At 35.2% G+C, this 21,517-nt stretch overlaps 1 protein-coding gene across 4 annotated transcripts; it reads right to left on the bottom strand.

Annotated features, from left to right (window-relative positions):
* Positions 1-11: 11 nt before the first annotated feature.
* Positions 12-20,003, bottom strand: amacr (alpha-methylacyl-CoA racemase). Of its 4 annotated transcripts, XR_007181226.1 has the most exons (9): positions 19,904-20,003; positions 19,293-19,547; positions 18,082-18,225; positions 11,153-11,313; positions 5,811-5,997; positions 2,553-2,719; positions 440-562; positions 321-342; positions 12-130 (listed from the first exon to the last, which is right to left on the bottom strand). XR_007181226.1 is itself a non-coding variant. In XM_048165745.1 (7 exons), the coding sequence occupies exons 2-7, from the start codon at positions 19,537-19,539 to the stop codon at positions 512-514; spliced, it is 957 nt and encodes a 318-aa protein (XP_048021702.1). In that variant the 5' UTR covers positions 19,540-19,547; positions 19,904-20,003; the 3' UTR covers positions 427-511. The 4 variants fall into 4 exon arrangements, 3 of the variants coding, with proteins under 3 accessions (XP_048021702.1, XP_048021700.1, XP_048021701.1); XM_048165745.1 differs by lacking the exons at positions 12-130; positions 321-342 and having other exon boundaries at positions 427-562; XM_048165743.1 differs by lacking the exons at positions 12-130; positions 321-342; positions 440-562 and having other exon boundaries at positions 1,868-2,719.
* Between the last annotated feature and the right edge of the window lie 1,514 nt (positions 20,004-21,517).

The following is a 21,517-nucleotide window of genomic DNA, read 5'->3' as shown; positions in this document are numbered from 1 at the left end:
GTGGTGGTCTTGTTGGGATGAAGGTAGTAAGCCTTGCCTTTTTTCCTGTCTTTGCTGCCAAAGGCTGCTGGTGGAGTTGGTTGTAAGCATATGACAAAGATTATGAGCTGTAGATGTTCTTCTCTTCTTCCTATTGCGTTACAAGAGGTTAGAAGTTAAGTGCAAGACAGCAGCAACAAAACATAGTTAACGTAATGAGATAAAAGGAAACACTAGAGTGTTTGTGGAAATATAAAGGTTATGAAAAACGTAGATCTAACAAGCATTCTTTTGTGGTCTTGCATGCTGGGATTGCCCATTAGGTAAATCAAGTGATGTACCATGTGATTCCTCTGCAGACGGCTTTAAAGGGGTTGGAAAAAGAAGGCAACGTATTTAAAGTCAAAGAATCAAAGCATTCCACCCTACACAATGTTCCTCCTCCATTCACTCGACTAACCTCTGTTCCTTCGGTTTACTCAAATCTGTCATGAGACATTCACAGAGTCTGTTCAACAATCATGTGAGCCTCTCACGGAACATCATCCACTCTCTCTCTTGGACTAATTCTACAGAGGTCGAGCTGTGGATCACAGGCAACCGGTCAGATGGTGCCACATGGATTAAAATGCCACATTCCACACATATCTCTATGTGAATGAGAATCGATTTCAGGCTAGAGTAGTTAGGAAATATTTTTATCCAACTCATACTTCTGGTTTACTAATAGGATTTGCCTGGAGAAAAGATTATGCAGAAAGTTATTAAGAGAAAAAGCATTGTTTGAAGCAAGATATGGTTTTAAAGTTTTAATAACTGTTTTACAAATTGATTATGATTTGACCACAATCTTCAAGCATAAGAAAAGTTTCTTTAAGGGGATAGTTCACCCAAAAATCAAAAATTCTGTCATCATTTACTCCCCCTCAAGTTGTTCAAAACATGCATGAATTTCTTTGTTCTGCTGAACACAAAGGAAGATATTTGGATATTTGGAAGAATGTTTGTAACCAAACAGATCTCATTGACTACCATAGTATTTTTTTCCTACTATGGTAGTCAATGGGGGGAGAGATCTGCTTGGTTACAAACATTCTTCCAAATATCTTCCTTTGTGTACAGCAGAACAAAGAAATTCATACAGGTTTGGAACAACTTGAGGAGGAGTAAATGATGACAGAATTTTAATTTTTGGGTGAACTATCCCTTTAATCTGACTGTATGATCTCCGTTCTGATTTTGAAAATACACCACCATTCAAAAGTTTGGGGTCAGTGAGAGTAAAGACTTTTATAATTGGACAAAAGACTGCTATTTCAAATAAATGCTGTTGTTCTGAATTTTCTATTCATCAAAGAATCCTGAAAAAAAAAGTATCATGTTTCCACAAAAACTGTTTTCAGCATTGTTAACAATCAGAAATGTTTATTGAGCAGCAAATTAGAATATTAGAATGATTTCTGATAAAAAGACTGGAGTAATGATGCTGAAAATTCAGTTTTGCCATAAATTACATTGTAATTTTTTATTTATTTTTTTTGTTATTTTAAATTGCAATAATATTTCACAATATTACTGTTTTTACTGTATCAAATAAATGTAGCCTTGGTGAACAAAAAGTTCTCTTTCAAAACCATAAAAAAATCTTACCAACCCCATCACTTGCAGTAAATTTTTATACAAGTATATTATGACAACAGATATTTTCATCTTAATCTGAGTCATTAATTGGTTTTATCCCAATGCCATTATCATAGGTCATCAGCTCTGCCTAACATTTTGGTAAACGAAGATTCAAAGGCAAATATTTCAGTCAGTTAATTAATCTATGACACACTCAGCAGTTCTTGCTAAAGGCACTTATTAGTCAAGGATTTCAATTCACAACCAAAAGTAGTAGACTTTAATCAACTGCAATTAAAATGCCCTCACCAGTACTTGAGTTAATATTTTAAACAGTCTTAAAAAAATAAGTCAACATTGAATATCCTTTTTTAAAAGACATATTACAGATGTGGATGCTGACAAAAAGAGGGATGCTGAGGTTATTACAGAATATTTGCAAGAGACTTTAATTAAATCCCACTTGACTTTCCCTGCAGCAATTACAAATGAGAGTTGAATGTGTTGGACATTTCAACTTAAAAACCCAGAATCATTCAGTCCACCTCGACTGAAGTACCCAGTGATTCACAAGGGAAAGGGTCATTTTGTTCTGAAAAGCTCCCTCACACTCACTCAATGAGACAGAAACGGAGTTCAAGTGCTCAGATTCCGGCGCTGCATCATTGGCCACAAAGTCTAATGATTCTCCAGTCAGACTCTTTGTTTTATAGGCGTGCTTTAGCTTCGTTACACTCTATGATTCCGGCAGACAGGAGCTGTTCTATTTGCGCTTGCTCAAACCCGTACTCCTTCAGCACAGCGCGAGTGTGCTCTCCAATAAAAGGGTCACGGGAGCGGCAGGCCTCCGCAGGGGAGCGGGACAGAACAGGTGCAGGCCGCGGGCTAATTTCCCCCTGAGAGTCCTTAAAGAATGATCCCCTTGCCTGGTTGTGGGGGTGAGAAAGTACCTCATCCAGTGACAGCACAGGGGTGACACATGCATCAGTCCCATCGAAGATCCGACCCCACTCGGCCTGCGTTTTGGTGGCAAACACCCGGGTGAACGTCTGCCTGAGCTGCGGCCAATCAGATACACTCATTTGTGAGGGCAGGTCAGCATCGTCCAAACCCAAACCTGAAAGAGAGTTAAATAGATAAAAAGGAGATTAAAAAAAAGAGGAAAGAAATTAACAAAGGAGTTTAGAGGACAAAGATCAAAGACATCATGAAGGACTATGAATCCAGAATCCATTAAACATAACACTGGCCGCAGTAGGTGACTTATAAAGAGAAGATCTCTTTTGTGGGTCAAACGTGAATAGCAATAGAGTCATTATGGTTTCAAAGCAAGATTTAATACACTGCATTAGCACTTGGGTCATCAGGGTGTGGGGTAAATCCCTGTGCACCTACTAATAAAGCATCCTGTGGCTTCTCCCTAATCTTTGCATGCCTGTGCAAAATTAACTACCATGTAGCTAGAGCAATGTGACCCTGAGAATCTTGTGGCTAAACATGATCTATACAGGAGCTGTATGAGATATCTATTTTAAGACAAGCCAAGAAAATTGTTGCTGATGAGACACACATTTTACATGAGGATTTTAAGATGTTACCTTCTGGGAGACGATTGAGGATTTTGAAGTTCAAATCAAATTGCTACAAAAATTATTTTGTGCCAACTGCAGTCAAACTATTTAATAGGGAATTGCTTAAATGAAAGAACAGGTAGGGTATTGTTGTTTTATCTTGCTTGTGGTTATTAGTAATTTATTATGTTTGTGAGTTAATGTTGTACTGGCTATGTCATGGTTGTCCAAGATGAATTTCCCAGAAATGGGACAATAAAGTATATTCAATTCAATTCAATTCAATTCAATTCAATTCAATGTCGATTGTACTCAGACTTCCTTCAGGTTACAGGTTTATTTCAGGAGAATTAAAAGCAGCAAGAGCAGGGGTGTCCAAACTCGCTCCAACTTGCCTCAACACACCTGCCTGGAAGTTTCTAGTATGCCAAGTAAGGGGCTGTTTACACGACATCGTTTTCAACTAAAAATAGGGGTTAAACGGATTATTGTTGATCCGTACGGACCAAACTCCACGGTTCGGCATGCAGTCTAAAGTGAAGGCAGAGAGGTGAGAAAGTAATCGGATGTGCATCGTGCCTTGGGTCTTAAAGTGACCGCAGCCTATAAATACCTGCTGTTGCCTGTGTCATTGATGTTAATCAAACAACAAAACGCAGCTTTAACAAAGATTAAGTTTATACAGTGAACATATAAGCTTCCATACATCCACTTTCCATATCACTTATACAATACTGGGTTGCGGGTGTGCTGGATGATTGCTGACATACAGCATTACTGACGTACAGGAGAGTTCTTGGAACATTTGAATATCGTTAAGGGAACGTTAGTATAATGTTAGAAAAACATTAGGAGAACATTAAAATAACATTAGAGGATCATTAAAATAACGTTATAATAACGTTAGGGGAACGCTAAAATAACATTACAATAACAGGGGAACGTTAAACTAACGTTAGAATAACGTTTGGGGAATGTTAAAATAACATTAGAATAACGTTAGGGGAATGTTGTAATAATGTTAGGGGAACGTTAAAACAACGTTGGGGAACGTTAAAATAATGTTAGAATAACGTTAGGGTAATGTTGTAATGTTAGGGGAACGCTAAAACAACGTTAGGGGAACGTTAAAATAACGTTACAATAATTTTGGAGAATGTTAAAATAACGTTAGAATAATATTAGTGGAATGTTGTAATAACGTTAGTGAAATGTTACAATAACATAACAAATAACGTTAGGGGAATGTTAAAATAATGTTAGAATAACATTAGGGGAACGTTAGGGGAATGTTATAGTAATGTTAGAAGATTGTTAAAATAACATTATAATAATGTTAGGGGAACGTCATAATAATGTTAGGGGAATGTTATAATAATGTTAGGGGAATGTCAGATTAACGTTCTACAAACCAAAATCTAAACCTTAAAAAAGAACATTCTAGGAACCATTTGGTCTGTATACTATACAGGGTTGCAGGTGTGCTGGATAATTTACAGCATTACTGATGTATAGGAGAGTTCTTGGAACATTAGAATATCGCTAGGGAAACGTTAGTATAATGTAATGTTAAGAGAACAGTAGAATTACATTATAGGAATATTAAAATAATGTTAGAGGATCGTTAAAATAACGTTATAATAACGTTAGGGGAATGTTAGAATAACATAGAATAATGTTATAGGAATGTTAGAATAACGTTAGGGGAACATTAGAATAACATTAAAATAACATTAGGGGAATGGGATAGGAACGTTAAAATAACGTTAGAGGATCGTTAAAATGATGTTATAATAACGTTAGGGGAACATTATAATAACTTGAACAGAGTAAAAATGCAAAAATAAGAAAGATAAAAAATTAAATGCAAAAGTAAGAAAATAAAATTAAAAAATGAGAGTAGAATAAGGTCATAAAATGCAAAAAATAAGACAATAGAGAAAAATAATACGAACAAAACACAAAAATAAGAGATATATATATATATATATATATATATATATATATATATATATATATATATATATATATAAATTGAAAAGAATAAGAAAATACAATTCAAAAATAAGATAAAAAAATAATACACATATAAAATGCAAAAAAAATAATATATATATATATATATATATATATATATATATATATATATATATATATATATATATATATATATATATATATATATTATATATATATAGAATAAATAGAAACAAAAAAAGTGCTAAAGTATATGCCTGGAGAAAATGTCTTAATTAGATCTATTTGCACATTTCTTTCTATGAACATATTCTGCAGTCCTTTTGCAAATTTTACGCATGTTTTCCACAATTTTGTGACCATACTGAAGCAAAAGTTAATATAACATACCACATAGCACATTATCCAGCAAGATGTCAAAATCTATTCTTAAGGTTGTCTACAAATAAGCCTAAAAGATATATACGAATGAAAAAGTGGTAGAGGCTTTAGCAACTTAAATGGGTTAAATTTTCCATTAACAAAAACAATGAAATTACATCACCTATTCTCAATTAGACAGCATATGCATTCACACCATTTCTGAACATGAGAACATTAATCATATTCATAAACTAACAGTACAGGACCATACTGGGAGAAAATATATAATACACTAACCCCGAACAAGCTCTTCATAGAACTGAGGTTCAATAGCCCCCACTGCCACATATTTTCCGTCAGAAGTACGGTACGTATCATAGAACGGAGCGCCGCTATCCAGCATGTTTTCCCCGCGAGGACGATTCCACAGGCCGAGGCTACGGGACTTCCACATGAAGGAGCCGACATATGCTGCACCTTCCACCTGCACATAAACCCAGAGAGGTGTTTTCATAATTATTTGCCATAATTATGTCATGCTGAACAGAATGCAAAGAGGTCCTTGAGGAGGAAACATTATAAAAGGGCTACAGTTTGCTGAGATGGTCAGAAGTTATACATATTCATAAGGTTGTGTAATTCAGTTTATAATCAATTTATATGCAGAAAATCTCATATTTACATGCACGTGTGCATTAAACAAGATGGAAATGTGATACGGCAGGGGAAGATTTAAGCAGCTTGGTAATACAAGCATGCCACAGTGAAACAGCCTGCCGTTCTGTTGAGGTTTTCAGTAGTTTAAGTTCCACAATTTCACATGGACAGCAGGACTCTAAAGGGGCCATATCGAGAGTGATAACATTGTATTTGATCTTTTATGCATAATATAGCTTGATGTCCAATGAAAACATAATGTAACCTTTAGATATTTCCTCCTCAGTCCAAAAAAAGCATTAATAGAAACGAAACATCAAAATTTTTTGTTAATTTTGTAACACTACAGAGAATTCATCAAACACGACTGTCCACGAATAGGAAAAAAAGACATTGTGAGACACATTTTAATGCTGGTTTTGTGAAGCACTCACGATGTAATACAGTTTCCACAAAGCCTGTTATTAAAGGATGAGGCAAGTAAAAAAAATATCTGACGCGCACACACACACAAAAAGGTTGTGCGAACAATGGCAGAGAAAGCAATACATCCTGTTAATAATTTCACATGCAATGGGGACATTTCTCAAAGCGGCAGCAGGGAGAAAAAAAAGGCAGAAAGGATACTTCAGAGAAAGGGTCAAAATGGCCATGAAAAACTAGAATATGGCTGTGACTGACACAAATAAACTCACTAGCACAAGTACACTTAAGTTAAATATGTATGATATGACCCCTTTAAAGAATCGTAGCACTTAGATCTTGAACTGAATCACTTATGAATGACAAGTTGGCATCAAGGAAGAGGTTAACAGAAACATTTTCACAGATGAAAAGGAACATTTTTGTAGGTCAGCTCTCCCCAATTGATGCATAAATATAAATATACATGCATTTCAAAGACTGTTACTTCACAAGTTTGACTTCAATATAGATATACTTCTTATATTTCCCAGTGAATCAAGCCTTCAAAGAGATGTTGACAATCTGGGTTTCTATTTGAGCACATGATTGGTCTGACCGCTAAGTCACTCTCCCAGAAGATCCCTGCTGCTTGGCCTAGTACTGAATGTTTTATCACGCTATGCCTCAAAAACTTATTTCTTCACACTTCTACCTTTAATATAGTTCCCAGAAATACAGATGTATTAAATATTTAGCTATTTTGTAAAAAAATAATGAGTTAATGTTTTGAATTTAAAGTGTTAGGATGACAAAAAGTTACATATTTAGGCTGCTCTGCCTCAGCAGTCTAACAGCGCTCTTCAATGTCAAAATGATTGAGATGGCCAATCAAATCAAATCAAAGAAGGTGGGGCTTACTGTTCACTGAAGACCAGAGCAAATTCCAGCGAGATGCTTTAACAGTGAAAGCGCGTGGTGAGATGGAAGTAGCTAGACATTTAATAGAAAGGTAGTAAAGACATTGTTAAAATAGTCAACGTGACTACAGTGTTATGAAGTGACGAGAACATTTTTTTTTTGTTTCGAATCAAGCCGCGGTCACACTAGACTTTGAACGTGCGAATTTTTTTCGGATGCTGTAACGGTCGTGATATGACGTCGCGGTCTACAGTGTCTTTTTTATAAAGATGAATTCAACACATAACTTAAAGTAATACATTTAAAATGTAAAAATACAGAACCTACTCGGCTTTATTGCTTCAGCAAGAGGTCATGCCGTGACGAATCGATCGTCTACTGGTCGCACGTCTTCACGTGATGCGAATTAGAGCCCTGCGCGGGACTGATTTCCTTAACCCGCACCCGCCCGCTCCCGCAACCCACGTGTTTCACTCCCGCCCGCGCCCGCAAAGTTTGTGTCCAAACCCGCCCGCTCCCGCGGAGTTTCTCTCAGAGCTTGTAAAAAAAAAGGCCTAAACAAATACTCTCAGACTAAATTCGTTCAAGTTAACATCCAGAATAACAGACTTTAAACATGATTGCGTTTAAATAAGATGAAGTAGCCGCAAAACCAAAGCACCACACGTGATTAAAAAACATTGGGTATTTTTTTTATTAGCGTTATAAAACATTAACCGTTAAAACAAAACCACAACTAGCGGCACCTCAGTTTTTAAACGCAGGCTACTGCATATACACTCACCGAACGATTAACTAAACAAGCAGTTTCAATAAAAGTTTAAGTAAGCCAAAGCACAATACGAAATAACTTTTACTCATTAAATCAACACATAATATACTTTAAACAAATTAAATACAAAACTAAATAAAAAAAAAAAAAATAGAATGCCTTGCTTAACAGGCTATTGCAAAGAAAATAAATAATACTAATAGGCTAAATAAATAAAAATAACGTAGCCTACTTAAATAATTAATGATCACTGGGATTTGCATTGCTTACTCCATATTACTATGAAGGGAAAGTATATTGCTGACTGACTGGGGTCACAGACTTTGTGCGTCTTTCTTCCATGATCCGCCCGCCCGCACGCACACACACACACACACACACTGAATGCCCTCTCTGACGGTGCACTAGATCATGCGAGAATGCTCAAAATAAAACGCGCAAATTTTAAGAATTGTTTCCAAGTGTCTGCTTTGTCTTGCTTTGCTTTTGTCAAGTAAAGAGCCGCTTTAATTTTCTTGTCAACTTCATTTGTCTCCGTTTCTATTACACGCCAAATCCCACCATTTCCCACCATTTCCCGCGGGTCTCCCGCAAAGTATTCTGACCGCCCACTCCCGCCCACAGCAAAGGTAAAACCGCCCGCTCCCGCGAGATTTGCGTACCCAATGCAGCCCTCTAATGCGAATTCGCAGGTCAGAGTTCACCAAACTTGAATGGAAGTCAATGGAAAGAAAAGTGCAGTGTGACCTCACCTTCAGTGGTTCGAAACTTATAAAGTAAAGAAAAAGTATATTAGACATACAAATAAGAGTGAATGTGTGCATATTTAAAAAAAAAAAAAAAAAAAAAAAAAAAATTTGCAAACTGTTTTAATAGATTAAACCTACAATTAGAGAACTTCCTTGTACCGTTCTTATTTCTTTTTCTTTATTCCCTTAAATTCCTTGTAATAATTTAAAGAATGGTTAAGGCCTTGGGTCAAACACTATTTGGGATTTTAACAGTGTATGTGGTGCCAAAACAAATGTTGCATAACACAATTCTGAAATGCTAATGAAACACCCAGGCCGCCTCTTAAATTTTTAAATATGTATTTAAATAATAAAAAAAAAGACTTTAAAAAGCATAAAGTTTGCAGGGTATAATACATCCAAACTGGCATGCAAATCTCTAAGAAACACTATTTGCTTGCCTTCCAGGTTAATAACATTGCTAAAAGCTGCTGTCAGTATCAAGCGACAGGTCTTATCAAAGAATGGCAAGGGGACTCTCACGGGAGCATGTTTTAGATATCTTTACTGCCTAACAGGCAAACATCTAATCATCATTACCACAGATTCTGCCCACATGGACATACATGCCGCACACACGGCTACCAGGAAAACCTCTTCACTGGCACTGCAGCTTTGCTCCAGGTCTGAATTTCTAATGCGAAATGTTCTTCAATATTGGATTGTCACATATTAAGCTTTATATTTACCACTGTTTATTTCCTTAAGGGCTTAAAGTGGCAGAGATCAGACAGCAAATTACATAACCTCAGTCATATCAGAGCTCCATTGTCTAGTTGAGGTCTTCTAACGCATAAAAATGTATTCAGGGCTAAGTGAAATGTCATATTTAATTAACAAGCAGAATAGCAGTTGCTAATCGTCATTATCTTCTAGCAGAGAACACCTAGTGCAGTGTGAACAAAATGGGGCACTTTAATGACCAATGTGTCAGCAAAGTAAACCTTAAAATATTTTTGGTTTAATGTTCCAGCAAACAACAACAGGGTTAACACATGGATTCAGCACAATACAAACACAAGTCTTGGTTTTTCGTGTTAAATAGTCTAGTACAAATAAAGTCTAATTCTCATTGCCCAAGACAGATGATAATATGAGAACACACCTTTATTAATATTATTCTTTTCATTACTATAGAGTACTACTACTATGGCTAGTAAAATAAAGGAAAATTTTACAACTATACCATATTGTAATATTACAGGCTTTCTGATTAAACAGCAGAGCATGGCAGTAGCAACACCATGGTTATGGGTTAAAAGAAGAAGAAGAAGAAAATTGTATACCTTGAATGCAATGCAAGTAAATGTTAAATGGAATATTATAAATATTACAATACTCCTTTATTATTCTGCTTAAGAAGTCATTCTGTGAAGGATTTAGATCCAACTTTGGATCTAAATCCTCAACATCAACCACAATTATGTTTTTTTTTTTAATAATTACTGCAACATTTTAATAATGATTGAAAATATAGACAAGAACAATGAAGTATGAGCATCTCAGCAAGTTGTAAAAAATGCATCAATTTTGCAATTTCTCATGGTTGAGCTTCATGGTTATTTTGAGGAACATTAAGGCTCTCTAGGACCGAATGAATGGGCAAGACCATGATATCCTTACTTACCAAGTCCTTATTGGAAAATAACCACTCTAACAATATTCACACATAGCTGTAAAAGAGATAGTGTCAGTATAAGCACCTTAAAAAGAAAACCATGCAATTATTGGAAATTCCAGATTGCAGAAAACTATTGACACTTGACAGGCTGGTCAGAAAATGGGGTGATTGTGTTGAGAAAAACAAGGTTTTGTAATTGCCTCATTCCATGCAGTGACAGGTCAAAACAGGAAGAGGAAAAGGTTTTTAGCACCGTGGAGGGAAAAAAACAACAAAATGAAAAGCAAGCCTGCACAAGTGCTTATTTTTCCAATACTTAGTTAGCTTTAAAATGAGTAGCACACATCTTATTCCGAAAACAATCACATTCAAATGAGTCTATATGAAACAGGAAATTTTTCTACTGGTTTTTCAAAGAGAAATTAACTTTTTTCCCCCAGTAGAAACCATTTTAAAATAAGGTGCAGTATCTCACCATGCTGGCATCAATGATCTGGCCTTGTCCTGACCTGCTCCTCTCCAGGAGAGCCAACACGATCCCAAATGCACACATGAGACCTCCTCCAGCAAAGTCTGCCACTAAATTCAGTGGAGCGTATGGTTTCTCTGAGCTACGGCCCAGCATGGACAGTAACCCTATTACAGAGAGAGAAGGACAGAAACATGCTAAGAATTGAAGAATGAAGAGTGGCTAAACAATTACTGCAACAGTTATTTTTAAATCACAGTTAAAGGTCAGCAAAAAATGTCACCAATTAAACCTTTTGCATCTCAAGCAAGCATTTGTTCATCCTCTGTGCTTTCAAATTAGTTTTAATAATGCCTGTTAATTGGTGTTAAGAGAAGTGTAGAGAATTAATGAAAATAAAAGAACATTGGACATTATTGTTCTTTTGGCATTAAGTGATAGCATGTATTTAACACCCATACACTTACTGAAGGGCCAGTTTCCAAGGTAAGCATTGTCATTACGAATAATTAGCTTAAGAATGTGTATTGTGCTGTTGGCATACATAAGGTCACAGCAAATAGATAGCCAAGGCCTGTAAAAACGTATTCAAACTTGTGCATTATGCAGTAAAATGGTCTTTGTGCTACATCCATTAATTGTACCAGTCTTGACCTTCACAACCCATTGACAGCACCTGAATGAATAGAATACAGTAGTACCATGGCAATGTACAGTAGTTGGTGATGATAAAAAATAAAACATAATTTGAATGCATAACATGTTTACAATTACAATTACATGTCTGGCAATGCTCATTGATGTAAAAAAAAAATGTTGTTTGATGCATCAATAGTTTAAAACACCATCTAAAAAATGAATGCACAAACTCAACATTGAAATGCAGCTGCCTGGATGATATTACATTAATACAGATTTATGCATTTGGCAGACACAAACTCATGACCTTGGTGTTATTGTAGAGCATGGCTCTAACATAATATACCATATCAAATGTTATTCATTTTATAGAGAGATAGCATAAATAAACAATTCACAATAAATAGGTATACTGGGTATTATATGATAAAATAACAGGTATAAAATGGATCTAGTCCTAGATACTGTCAATCCAAAATCCTGTAATAACAGTTTCCTCATAGTTACCATGAAATCAAAACTGGCAATTCTTGTTTTCATGGAATAATGCAGTATTTATTATAAAGGATTTATTAATGTACATTTTTAAAACAAAATAACTTCCCCTCCCTCTTGCAGTGACATCTCTGATGACGTGCTTACTGGCATGAGGGCAGGACAACCTGTCACTCACACGAGATCACAGCAATAGCAAACTTCCAATCAATTCCTAACAGACAAAAATCAAGTCTCGGCCTGCATTTTTTCTTGTTCGAGTAGCCGTTTCACTCAGATATACATCAGAATAGGGAAGAAAAGACTATCGCAACTTCCAATTCATGCCAACTTTAAATTCTAGTTTAATGTTTTAGTTAAATGTTAAAAGAATACTGAAAGAGGTGAATAGTTTTAAAAAAAAACTAAATAAAATAATATAAAATATAAAGATTTTATATAAATTATTCTTTAAAAAAAAAACTTAATGAGCCATATGTAAATCATAAAATATTGGGAAAAGAATTCATAAAAAAAAAAAAATTCTCCTAACTCACACCACAACTCAGGCGCACGTACACACATCTGAAGGACAGTACACAATACTAATAGACTTTTTTTTAAAATTCTCATTTAAAGTGCCCTTATTGTGCTTTTTCACATATATTATAAAGATCAAAATGAACAACAAATATAGTTTTAAAAAAAAGTCTCCTAAAATAAATAATTGATTCCATGGGCGTAGAATACGTAGGAGACGTGTCCCCCGCACTTTTAATAAAACGCAAATTCGTCCCCCGCACTTTTTGCATGACCTGCCATTTTATTCTTAACTAAAATGAGGCGATCTAAACATTATGGAGCACTCACTCTTGTGTAATAAACAGTGGGTACGGAAAGTATTCAGACCCCCTTACATTTTTCACTCTTTGTTATATTGCAGCCATTTGCTAAAATCATTTAAGTTCATTTTTTTCCTCATTAATGTACACACAGCACCCCATATTGACAGAAAAACACAGAATTGTTGACATTTTTGCAGATTTATTAAAAAAAGAAAAACTGAAATATCACATGGTCCTAAGTATTCAGACCCTTTGCTGTGACACTCATATATTTAACTCAGGTGCTGTCCATTTCTTATGATCATCCTTGAGATGGTTCTACACCTTCATTTAAGTCCAGCTGTGTCTGATTATACTGATTGGACTTGATTAGGAAAGCCACACACCTGTCTATATAAGACCTTACAGCTCACAGTGCATGTCAGAGCAAATGAGAATCATGAGGTCAAAGGAACTGCCTGAAGAGCTCAGAGACAGAATTGTGGCAAGGCACAGATCTGGCCAAGGTTACAAAAAAATTTCTGCTGCACTTAAGGTTCCTAAGAGCACAGTGGCCTCCATAATCCTTAAATGGAAGACATCTGGGATGACCAGAACCCTTCCTAGAGCTGGCCGTCCAGCCAAACTGAGCTATCAGGGGAGAAGAGCCTTGGTGAGAGAGGTAAAGAAGAACCCAAAGATCACTGTTGCTGAGCTCCAGAGATGCAGTCGGGAGATGGGAGAGAGTTGTAGAAAGTCAACCATCACTGCAGCCCTCCACCAGTTGGGGCTTTATGGCAGAGTGACCCGACGGAAGCCTCTCCTCAGTGCAAGACACATGAAAGAGCGCCTGAAGGACTCCAAGATGGTGAGAAATAAGATTCTCTGGTCTGATGAGACCAAGATAAAACTTTTTGGCCTTAATTCTAAGCGGTATTTGTGGAGAAAACCAGGCACTGCTCATCACCTGTCCAATACAGTCCCAACAGTGAAGCATGGTGGTGGCAGCATCATGCTGTGGGGGTGTTTTTCAACTGCAGGGACAGGACGACTGGTTGCAATTGAGGGAAAGATGAATGTGGTCAAGTACAGGGATATCCTGGACGAAAACCTTCTCCAGAGTGCTTAGGACCTCAGACTGGGCCAAAGGTTTACCTTCCAACAAGACAATGACCCTAGGCACACAGCTAAAATAACGAAAGAGTGGCTTCACAACAACTCCGTGACTGTTCTTGAATGGCCCAGCCAGAGCCCTGACTTAAACCCAATTGAGCATCTCTGCAGAGACCTAAAAATGGCTGTCCACCAACGTTTACCATCCAACCTGACAGAACTGGAGAGGATCTGCAAGGAGGAATGGCAGAGGATCCCCAAATCCAGGTGTGAAAAACTAGTTGCATTTTTCCCAAAAAGACTCATGGCTGTATTAGATCAAAAGGGTGCTTCTACTAAATACTGAGCAAAGGGTCTGAATACTTAGGACCATGTGATATTTCAGTTTTTCTTTTTTAATAAATCTGCAAAAATTTCAACAATTCTGTGTTTTTCTGTCAATATAGGGTGCTGTGTGTACATTAATGAGGGAAAAAAATGAACTTAAATGATTTTAGCAAATGGCTGCAATTTAACAAAGAGTGAAAAATTTAAGGGGGTCTGAATACTTTCCGTACCCACTGTATGTTTCATTCATACTGGAAGCCGGAGGGCGCACTCTCACAGAATGTCAAACGGTTTCGTAGAAGTAATTCAGCTATTTGCTGTAGTAGCAGCTGAATAAAATGCAGAAACGTATTGACTGATGAAACGTGAAAAACACACGATTGCGCCAAGATATGGTTTATTTGTGTTTTTCAAGCCATCTCAAGGTATTTATTTAAAATAAAGTATATGAATAATGCAATGCTAATTGCAAATCTTTTAATGTTTTTGAAAGAAGTCTCTTATCCAAGGCTGCATTTATTTAATCAAAAAATACAGTAAAAACAGTAATATTGCGAAATGTTATTACAAATTAAAATTGCTATTTTCTATATTTTTCTATATTTTTATTTTGAATATACTTCAAAATGTAATTTATTCCTGTGAGTTTTCAGATTCATTACTCCAGTCTTCAGTGTCACACGATCCTTCAGAAATCATTCTAATATGATGATTTGCCAGTAATACATTTATTTTTTCTGGATTTTTTGATGAATAGAAAGTTCAATGAATAGCATTTATTTGCATTTATTGTCACTGTCACTTTGATAAATTTAATGCATCCTAAATGAATAAAAGTAATATCTCTTTTTTTTAAACTGACCACAAATTTTTGAATGGTTTCCACAAAATCTGAAGCAGCACAACTGTTTTCAACATTTATAATAATCATACATTTTTCTTGAGCAGCAAATCATCATATTAGAATGATTTCTGAAGGATCATGTGACACTGCATGAAGACTAGAATAATCCTGCTGAAAATTCAGCTTTGATCACAGGGATAAATTACATTTTACAATATATTCACACAGAAAACATCTATTTTAAATTGTAATACTATTTCACAATATTACTGTTTTTACTGCATTTTTTGATTAAATGAATCCAGCCTTGGTGAGCAGAAGAGACATAAGCGTATTTCAACTGTACAATTACAACTGTAATGTTTCCAAACTTTTGATAGGTACTGTATTTTCTGCCTTATTCTGTGTTCTTTTTTTTTACATTGTATAAAATCCATGAAGAGTTTGAGGACTTAATGCAGAAGTGTTTGTAGTACATAAACCAATCATAAAATTGTCATTAATTATAGGGGAAAATATTAGATATTGGTTATTGTTCAGGAGTGTATTTGATTTCTTATTAAAAGCAAGAGATGAGATAAAAAAAATCTACCAATAAGACAAAGGTCAGATAAAAACTGGTATTACACTCAACATTTCTGTCTCCCTCACTTCTGAAATGATGACTATGCCCCTGATCGATTCTGAACTACCGAAACGAGTTGTAAGCAATTCCAGTCTCACTTCCTGTTACCTACGTGACAATGTAACAAATTTGCATAATGCCAGCCTATGGTCTTCCAACCTATTCACATGAAAATGCGTATCAATAGTACGCGTATGTAATGTCGTGGAATGTATAACTCATTTTGCCGTTTGCCTTGCATATGATACACAGTTTTTCACACAGTTTCACAGTTTTTTGCCGTATATATATCCCACAAGATTTCACACGCATACTATTGATATGCATTCTCATGTGATCGGGTTGGGTCTTCATTCTACTTTGACCCACCCTCAAACACTGTAAATCACAACAAACTGGGCTGTCTGACCATTGGTTTAACCGCTTTCAGACTTTTTGAGAAATGAGATGATGTGCAGTGTATATTATGAGAAAATTAAAGTATTTTTTGACCTTTGATACATGTAAATCTGTTGTAGGATACCATTAGGAACCTTTAAAAAGGCATAACTGGGGCACTTTAATATAATAATGAGTGATTTCTTTTGAAAGGCAGTTGCCATTTTTGACAACTGTGTGTTGCTGTAACCCATTTCATCAAACCTTATTCAAGATTTGAGATGGATTTGCTATAAAAACTCCATCATAAGGCAGATTTCAATTGGATCGCAAATCATCCACTTGGGCCACTGGTGCTTAAACCCTGATGATTGCCCCGGTTGATTTATTTGTCCTATTGGTTATCATTTTTTTCCTTCTTTGTTTTTATTGTATTACTGGCTTTTAACTTGTCTTTAACTAATTGTTTGAGGACTTTTTTATTAGCCTGTTTTCTGTTATGGTATCGAAATGGGTATCAAGAATGAATATGAAATTTCACTGTTATCTAAAAAAATGATTATTTGCACCAAAATATTCTCATATCTGTCTGTCTGTCTATCTATTTATGTAAGATTTTGCTCTTATTACCTACTCCTAATTGTGTTAAAGCTGCAGTCCGTAAGTTTTGCCTCTTTGTCGCCATCTCTGTTTGAACCCTGGAATTGCAGTTATTCGTGGAATTATTATCTTTACGAGGGTTGTGCATCAGCACGGCTCCTCAGCGCGGATGAATCTAATGTTTGCTGTCAGTCACCACATCAGTGTGTATACTATACTTCAGAATAACAGATTGTTCGTCGTGGAAGTATGACCAAAATAAGAATTTTTACTGAAAAATGTCAGCTGAACAAGTAACATGTCTGACACTTTTTTCAGACCAACTGAGGAAAAAAGCATTACAATACATCGCACTACCAATGGTGATTAAATCTAATGATCGCTTAGCTCGGATCATGCTAAACCGTGCAAATTTTTATTATTGTTATACTTTGTTCTCAAATTGTTAATGTTAACAACATCTGCATTGCATGACTATGTATGATATTATTTCAGCTGCTGTAAGAAAAGGCTATAAATGATCCTTCACCTGCAGCAGCCTTACATGCCATATACTAGCTGGGACTCGTTCTTTATGTAAACAGATGTGACGTAATGACGCAAAAACAAATGGCTGCATGCTCGAATTTCCCATGGAAACCCACCAGTACCGATTTTATTATGAAACATTATTACAAGCTTACTGTTGTGTATTGGGCTAAGGAAAGGCGATAGTTTTGAACACTGGCTGGTTATGTACTTGCTCAAAAATTTATTTTGGATGATTTTTAACCAAAACAAGTTACAGACTGCAGCTTTAAATAATCATGAATACAAAAGTTACTAAAAATAAATGTGATTATGATTTTTGTCATAATCTTGCAGCACTACCCAACTGCTCCATATGGTTTCAGTCTGCAACCTGACTGCAAGTACTGGTTTGCAGTCATTACTCAATGTTTGGGACACAAAAGTCAGACTTAACTTGCACAAGTTTTAAACCAAAGACATTTTGAACTTAACATAGCCCCATCTCTCTAATCTACTCTGCTTTACAACCACTGTGCCTAAGGGCATTCTGGGAGAGCTTATTAGCCAGGCTCCTTTGCAACTGTTTAACAGTGATCTTTACCTGACATGGCCAGGTAGTTGATATCATGCCCAGCAGCCCTGGCGTAGGATCCGCTCTGACCATAGCCGGTGAGTCGAGCGTAGATCAGGCGCGGATTTTCTTTTAGCAAGTCTTCAGGACCTAATCCCATCTTCTCCATAACACCTTAATTATACCAGAGAGATTTAATTATGAAGCACGAAAGGAAAAAAAAAATCTTTAAAGTAAATAAATTTAAATTTAGAGGACAAATTATTCTTGTTTGGATTTAAAATGAGGAAAGAAATGGCAATCAACCATTTAAGTCAAGATCATGTTTTTCTTTCCATTAATTAACAATGCTTTTATTAAAACAGATGAAATTATTTAGACAAAGGCATGACATGGATAGAAGAGAATGGTTTAAAAAAAAAAAAGAAAAAAGTAATTTGCAAACAAAAATAAATGATTACGATACAACATTCTCTGCAGTCTTCAATTAAAACTGAAAAACATTATTATTTAATGTATTTTTTGATGTTTAACCATTATTATGAAGTTGATCAGAGCTGCCATAATAATAAAGATTACAAAATGTACAAAAATAAAAAGCAGCAAAATTATTCAATATTAGAACTAGACAAAAAATAAATATAATAAACCTATATTTACAAATGAGCCTATATTTTATAATAGTTTATTTATACATATATATATATATATATATATATATATATATATATATATATATATATATGTGTGTGTATATATGATCTATATGATATACAGATCTCTGATCTATATATGTGTGTGTGTGTGTGTGTGTGTGTGTGTATATATATATATATATATATATATATATATATATATATATATATATATATATATATATATATATATATATATATATATATATATATATATGTGTGTGTGTGTGTGTGTGTGTATATATATATATATATGTGTGTGTGTGTGTGTGTGTGTGTGTGTGTGTGTGTGTGTGTGTGTGTGTGTGTGTGTGTGTATGTATATATATATATATTACAATATAGGAATATAAATAAAGACATCTCAGTCTCTGCTATTATATACATCTTACGTCAGGATCAGGACGATACTGCATTCAAGAATTAAAATACACACTGCCATCTAGATAGAAAAGGAATAATTGGCAAAAGCCTGTGGAGAATATTATTAGATTTTAAGCATTTCAATTTAGAAGCATGTTTGCTTGTTTTAATTAGGGCACTGACCTTTACGATAGGGCTCCAGAACCACATCTGACTGGACACACAGTCTTTTCAAAACAGCGACAGCTTTGGGACTCTTCAGATTCAAGGCCACTGATTGTTTGCCTCTTGCTTGAGTATCTACAGTCATTGCCACCTTTGTTCGATCTACCCGGATCACCCTTGCGCCGAAGTCCGCAAGCATCATCCCGCAAAACGGTGCAGGGGCTAGTCCTGCCAGCTCAATTACACGCACTCCTGTCAGAGCCATAATGGAGCCTGTTTATATAAATATTAATAATAATGTTACACGTGAAAGAAATATATTCTAATTATTATGCAGTCCAGGAGTGGTTGAAACACACTGAAACATATGTACAATGTACCATGTTCGAAAAAATAAAAAATCATATCAATAAAGCACCGTTCATAATCAACTAACAGTTGCTGTTGTTATTTGGGTCACAGTTCACTCCAGTTGTCTATTCCCAACTTATTATTGAACTGCTAAACTGGCAATAGCGCTAAATAACAACAGTTCGTTATGTGTGTTTTCTGTACAAATCAGCTTTGCATAAAAACATAAGGTAAAACACTTGTAATTATGACTTTGATATGAAAAACATACAACATACCTTTTAAAATTTGCACTTGCACAGCTCGGCGCGTGTTTATGACGTGTACGTGCGCATAGGATTATTGACGTTGTAGTTTTAATCTCTCTCTCTCTCTCTCTCTCTCTCTCTCTCTCTCTCTCTCTCTCTCTTAAAATATAAATGTCAAAATATAAATTTTATAAAGCACAAGGGATCGCGTTAAATAATACAACAATACTGATGGGTTCAAAACAAATCATTAAATACAAAAAATAGATATATTTCCATAGCCTATGAGATTGGGTTAGGCTATTTCTACAAAATTTTATCAATGAACCTTCATCCATTTTCATTTGTTCATTGAATTGTATAGTTCTCAGTCTGAATAAAACTACTTCACATTTTATTTTAACAAAAGAGACGATAAAATGAGACCATTTCAGTGCTGATTCCTTTCCTTTATTTAGCAAGAATGTATTTGCTGAAGCTTGCTGAAGCATAAAAGCATAATAATGATTTATGAACATTCAAATTCTCGCCACCATGATATTTTGTTACATTAATGCATTTAGAAGATATGTGACATGGTAAAATTCTGAACCTTTACAGAACATTTGGGACGTTCCTAAAATGTCCTCTTTTGGTAATAAAAGTGCTGCAGTTTAAGGTTCCTTATATGACTTTAGGGGGATGTTCCAATTTGGTTATTTTATGGTCAAAAATGAATGTTAAAGAGGACATTTGGGACATTAACAGAACGTTCCCACACGGTCCTCTGTTGGTCATTTAACTAGTTAAGGTCTTGAGAACATTGCCTTCTACATGGGTGTTTTATAGAAAATAATAAAGTTTGAAATCACCGTTATGGAGGTGAGCACTTGCTTTAGATGGGCTCTTGATTCTCTGATATTTTAACACTAAATTTTTCTCTGACTGCTTTAGCAAAACATGCTTGTTGCAGTGAAAGAAATTCTGATCAGAGGTTTTTGTATTTTTAATGATGGTGATTCAATCATGATGGAGTGCCCTGTTTCATTGATTCTCTCCAAAGTCTAAACTCTGTGTGTTAACTGTTAGTTTTGCATTAATTAAGAGTTTAAAATTTTTAAAATTCATTATATAGACAGAGTTTTGAGCGGAGTCTATTAGACTCACACAGACATCATGAATCAGCGTATGAACCTCAATAATGGTGCCCAATAAACAAAAATCTTTTTTGTGACTTTAGTATCTTGTTTTGTGATGCTCAGAGTTGATCTGTTTATCTGAAAATTTTGTCACCATTGTTGAGGATCATACGCAGAATTTTGATGTCTGTGTGAGTCTATATCCTGTCTATATGATTTCTGCACAGTGATAAAAAGATGTCAAAATATCAAAACAAGACAGGATTTTATGCATTATTGTAGGGCTACAACAACATAAAATGAATGCAATGTTGATTAAGGCCACTGCATGATGAATCATCAATGAGCAATCAAAGCCATTTGATTAAATTTTTTTTAATCACAATTGCTTTTGTAACAAACATGCTTTAAAAACACACTTACAACAACTGGAGAAAAAATAAAGTTAAAATGTCAAGGTCAGGAGCCCAACTAAAGCAAGTGCTTACCTCCATAATGGTGACTTTAAACTTTATTATTTTTAATA

Source organism: Megalobrama amblycephala, linkage group LG18, assembly GCF_018812025.1.
Source record: "Megalobrama amblycephala isolate DHTTF-2021 linkage group LG18, ASM1881202v1, whole genome shotgun sequence".
In the NCBI taxonomy this organism is placed as follows: Eukaryota; Metazoa; Chordata; class Actinopteri; order Cypriniformes; family Xenocyprididae; genus Megalobrama; species Megalobrama amblycephala.
Note: the sequence above shows the minus strand (reverse complement) of the source record. Positions and strands in the feature narration are given on the sequence as shown.

What these genes read in the sequence shown, in the direction of transcription:
- amacr (XM_048165743.1), bottom strand. Translation starts at nt 19,539, where the DNA reads ATGGCTCTGACAGGAGTGCGTGTAATTGAGCTGGCAGGACTAGCCCCT. An exon ending in CAACTACCTGGCCATGTCAG is followed by an intron (nt 11,314 to 18,081) that starts GTAAAGATCACT and finishes TCTCTGTAATAG; the next exon opens with GGTTACTGTCCATGCTGGGC. An exon ending in CTATGAAGAGCTTGTTCGGG is followed by an intron (nt 2,720 to 5,810) that starts GTTAGTGTATTA and finishes ACTCTCTTTCAG; the next exon opens with GTTTGGGTTTGGACGATGCT.